The 4,218-nt window shown below is 54.6% G+C and overlaps 1 protein-coding gene across 3 annotated transcripts; it reads right to left on the bottom strand.

Moving 5' to 3' along the window:
• Nucleotides 1-671: 671 nt before the first annotated feature.
• On the bottom strand, nucleotides 672-4,099 carry MYL6 (myosin light chain 6). Of its 3 annotated transcripts, none has more exons than XM_037133265.2 (7): nucleotides 4,016-4,099; nucleotides 3,731-3,758; nucleotides 2,721-2,864; nucleotides 2,325-2,498; nucleotides 1,928-2,005; nucleotides 1,575-1,619; nucleotides 672-867 (listed from the first exon to the last, which is right to left on the bottom strand). In XM_037133265.2, exons 1-6 carry the CDS (start codon nucleotides 4,016-4,018, stop codon nucleotides 1,591-1,593), a joined length of 456 nt encoding a protein of 151 aa, XP_036989160.1. In that variant the 5' UTR covers nucleotides 4,019-4,099; the 3' UTR covers nucleotides 672-867; nucleotides 1,575-1,590. The 3 variants fall into 3 exon arrangements, with proteins under 3 accessions (XP_036989160.1, XP_053518273.1, XP_036989159.1); XM_053662298.1 differs by having other exon boundaries at nucleotides 3,993-4,062; XM_037133264.2 differs by lacking the exon at nucleotides 1,575-1,619.
• Nucleotides 4,100-4,218: the final 119 nt, after the last annotated feature.

The following is a 4,218-nucleotide window of genomic DNA, read 5'->3' as shown; positions in this document are numbered from 1 at the left end:
TCTCGTGGGTGCCTTTTGTGTCCTCTGACCTGTGGCTGTTAGGTAGGGGGTTGGGGGGGGCATCATGCCTGGAGTTCTTCCCTGGGGCTGGAGCTCCGCCGGGTGCGGACGGCACAGCACAGCTGTTGAGACTCCGCACTGGGGCAGGGGCTCTTGCCTGCCCTGAAAATAGCTGTTGAGGGCTTGGAAAGACATCCTCACAACCTGGAGATTTTGCATATTTATCCTTTCAGAAGTAGTGGCTTCATGTCTTCCCTTATTAGGTGGGGAGAAGGCAAGCACCTCACCTACGTCTGTTATTATTGGCCCCAATCCCTGAGCAACAGGCTCAGGCAGTGCTAATCTGGCCTGGCTTTAGTGCCAAGAAAGTCTCCAGGCCTTCTCCATGAAAGGCCTGCAGTGCTTGGGAGGGTGAGGGCTGGGAATAAGGACCTGGAGGGCTGGGCGAGGACTCTGCCTGATGTGCTGGGTTATGAACCTCTGCAGAGGTTCATGAGTTTCCTCATCCCCCAAGGGGTGGCCTTTGTGGCATCAATGAAAGGGGTCAGCATTTCCTGAGTGAGGCAAAGATGGCTCCTACAAGGCCTTTTCCCAGCTTTCCCTAACCCCCTGGCCCACTGACCCCAGACTGTCTCCCCTTCACACTGCTCAGGAAAGAAAGCAGAACCACATTTAGGGCACAGACAGCGAGTTTATTTGATGAATGCTGATGGCAGACATTGTCCAAGAGACACAAGTTGGGGAAAATGCTGTGATGAAAGAACCTAAGGAGCCTTTGGGGCTATGGACAGTATCACACAGGGGAAGGCACAAGGCTCTGGGCACACTGGGAACGTCTTCAGCCATTCAGCACCATGCGGACGAGCTCTGTGGAACAGAGGAAGGTGTGAACCAGGGAACAGGGCCAAGGGGAGGGGTGCACCAGGGGCCAGGAGACCGTAAGACCACAAAGGTGGCACAAGAAGGGACGTGCCTGCAGCCAATCCTGGGATCAGTTTGCAGAGGAGTCACCTTGAGTCTGATCAGTTCTCTGGACCCCCAGCTCCCCTCCCACCAGCTGTTAGTTCCCACCCCACCCTGAGCAGCAAGAACACAGCAGAGGCAGAAAAGTTCTTAACTACACCTATAGCTACTGTCAGCCATTGGCAGGGGAAGACAGAGTTACGGGTTAGGGTACCTCCAAGCTGCCCAGCAGAAGGAAGAAGAGACTGTTCAGCTACAGCAGCACAATGGGGCAGGCAACCCACCCCCCTATGCCAACTGCCACCACTCCGGGGCCAAAGGGTCACCCTAAAGCAAGATGGGGACAGGCTGGTGAGAATTCCCAGGCACCAGCACCTATGGCCCTATAAAGTAAAACCCCAGAACCCATTCTAGGTGAGAAGGAGGTACCACACCCCCAGGTTGTCTTTCTTTTTGAGGAACCCCTTCCCTCCCTTCCCCAGTCAGCTCCATGCAGAAACATGCCAGGAAGTCAGATGGTAGTAGGGTAGGGCAGGGACCAGAGAGCAAAGTTTGGGAAGAAAAACACTGGGGAGGTCAACTAGAGAAGGGGAGGCTGGGATGAGCCGTACCCGCCCCATGGGCCCGTCACCCCGACAGGATATGCCTCACAAACGCTGCAGGAAGGAAGAGACATTAATGGTGAAGACAAGACACACACATGGGGTGAAGGGGTCAGGTGATCAGGACATAGACATTCCATTTATTTTCCTTCCCATTCCTTCCCCACCCTTCACACCACATTGCCCCTTCCTTTCCTGTTACACAGCCCTGGCCTCCCACTCCTGGGCTGGGCTGACAGGGCCCTGCCCTTGCCTCCTGGCACTTTGTGGAGCCCAAGTCCCGTGACAGGGAAAGCCTCAGACTGTACTTGACCTGCCTCACATGGCTGCCTCCTCAGCAAGAGCCCCAATTCATCCCTCACCTTCATAGTTGATACAACCATTGCTATCCTCGTGCCCTGCCACCAGCATCTCTACTTCTTCTTCTGTCATCTTCTCACCTGCAGAGGGAAAGAGCATTTCAGGAACTACGTGACAGGTGAAGTACTGGGTGGAACTTCAGCTCAAAGAACGAGGGTAGAGCCCTGGCTGGTGTAGCTCAGTGGATTGAGCACGGGCCTGTGAAGCAAAGGGTTGCTGGTTCGATTCCCAGTCAGGGCACATGCCTGGGTTGCAGGCTGGGTGCCCAGTAGGGGACATGTGAGAGGCAACCACACATTGATGTTTCCCTCCCACTCTTTCTCCTTCCCATCCCTTCTCTCTAAAAATAAAATAAATATTTTTTTTTTAAAAAAAGAACAACAGTAGATAGAGCCTTACCCAGTGTGACAAGAACATGCCGGATCTCAGCACCCATGACAGTGCCGTTCCCTTCCTTGTCAAACACCCTGAGGCCTTCGACATAGTCCTCATAGGTGCCCTGGTCCTTGTTCTTGGCCACCGTCTGCAGCATGGGCAGGAAGTGCTCAAAGTCCAACACCTTCACGTTCATCTCTGCCATGAAGGAGGCGGAAGTCAAGTCACAAACTCTCAGGCCTGAGGGGATTACAGGGATCCCAACCAAACAGACCACTCCCACTCAGAGCAGAAGAAATGCATGGGATTTGCTAGTTGAGACAAGACCTGCCTGAGTTTGGGGCCTATGAAGATAAGGAAGCTCTCAGCTGAAGATCTGTGGGCCCAGAACCACACTGAGCTGTTCCCAAGGATCCTCACCATCACTCTTGGGGTTCCCCAGGACTTTGAGCACCTCGGCATTGGTGGGGTTCTGGCCCAGGGCCCTCATCACGTCCCCACACTGGCTGTACAGGATCTTGCCATCTCCTGTTCGGTCAAACAGCTGGAAGGCCTCCTTGAACTCTGAGGATCCAGATAGACATCAGTACTGGGCACATGGGGGTTAACCAAACCCTCATGGTGTCTGTTGCCCATTCAACTTTAATCATGCTGAGGAAACCAGATATTTATTCCACTCTATACCCAAGTCCACTGAGAGGGACCCACTGCCAGTCTCTCCCACTTCAGGTGTCCCACAAAAAGACATGGCCTTTCTCCCCTCTAGGCATAGTAGCATCCATTTACACACCCCTTCCGCAGGCAACAGGCCTGCCCAGCCTCCTCACTACACTACTCAGGGCAGGAATTTGCCACCGCCCTGTCTGGGTCCTGTCCTTATAAGGAAGTGGGAGCAGCAGCCTAGGACTGGGGTCATCCCAGCCTGCCGCCTCTCCCGCTCAGTAAAAGTATCCTCTGCAAACTCTCCTGTCCCTGTTTTTACAAAATATCAGGTTATTGCTTTTTACAGTCTTCACAATTCCAAGCTGGGCCGGGGGCGGCGGCGGGGGGGGGGGGGGGGCGCAGGGCGCGGGCGCGGTTGTCAAGGAGGAGAATAGAGGCAAAAGAAGCTGATTAAGAGACAGAGACTTACAGGCAGCTTCAAACACCCCCCCCCCCCAAACCCCACACACAGCAGGCATTAGATGACCGAGTTGTTTCACACACCCACACCACCTAAAACTCACCCAGTGCTTGCTCAGATCTAGAGTGGAAGGGGAGAGAGGAAGAAAGAGTGAGAAAAGAAAATGGAGGCTCCAGAAGGAGGGAGGGAATCCAGGAGGTACTCCCCTGGTGGTGCTGAAGAGATGACAGGTTGGGGTTAGGGGGTAGGTGCTAAAGCGGGTGTCTCCTCTCCCTAAGCGTGACTTCAGTAGGGGTCAGTTACCAACCTGCGGTCTGGTCCTCGGTGAAGTCACACTGCTCAGAAAAGAGGGGAGCGGTCAACATCTGAACTCCAGTCCCCGAAGCTTCTATCCCAGTCCCACAAACTCCTCTTCCATGCAGGGTACTCGGTTCCCAGGAAGACAGGACCCCAGCTTTTCCAACCCCACCTTCAACCTTCCAGGCCCTCAGGTTCCCTTTGCTCCCTTCCTCAGCCTTCTCTTCGCCCCCTACCCTCGCCTCCCTCCTCTCGTCCCAAATCCCGCTCACCCTCCCAAAGCCCCGGGCCCCACCATCTTGACTGCGAAGCTCTGCGGGACCTTTTCCTGCAGTAATGGCTCCGGCTCGCAGCCCAACCCTAGTCTTAGTACGCCCGAATGACGTCACCCTCGGCTGATCCAGCCAATAGGATTCCTAGCCTGGGTTTATGCAGATAAATTGCTATATTAGTAATGAGATGGGCGGGGCCAGCTGCTGCTCATTTCTCCAGACTATC

The sequence above is a fragment of the Artibeus jamaicensis genome, unplaced genomic scaffold (assembly GCF_021234435.1).
Source record: "Artibeus jamaicensis isolate MK-2021 breed Jamaican fruit bat unplaced genomic scaffold, CSHL_Jam_final contig_233, whole genome shotgun sequence".
In the NCBI taxonomy this organism is placed as follows: domain Eukaryota; kingdom Metazoa; phylum Chordata; class Mammalia; order Chiroptera; family Phyllostomidae; genus Artibeus; species Artibeus jamaicensis.
This window is presented reverse-complemented; position numbering and strand designations above follow the sequence as displayed.

Bases quoted from the DNA above. Each gene is read 5' to 3' on its own strand.
- MYL6 (XM_037133265.2), bottom strand. The intron at 2,865-3,730 runs GTTGGTAACTGA...CTGGATCCTCAG, and splicing joins CACCGAGGACCAGACCGCAG to AGTTCAAGGAGGCCTTCCAG. The intron at 1,620-1,927 runs GTGAGGGATGAA...TCCTTCCTGCAG, and splicing joins TGGTTGTATCAACTATGAAG to CGTTTGTGAGGCATATCCTG.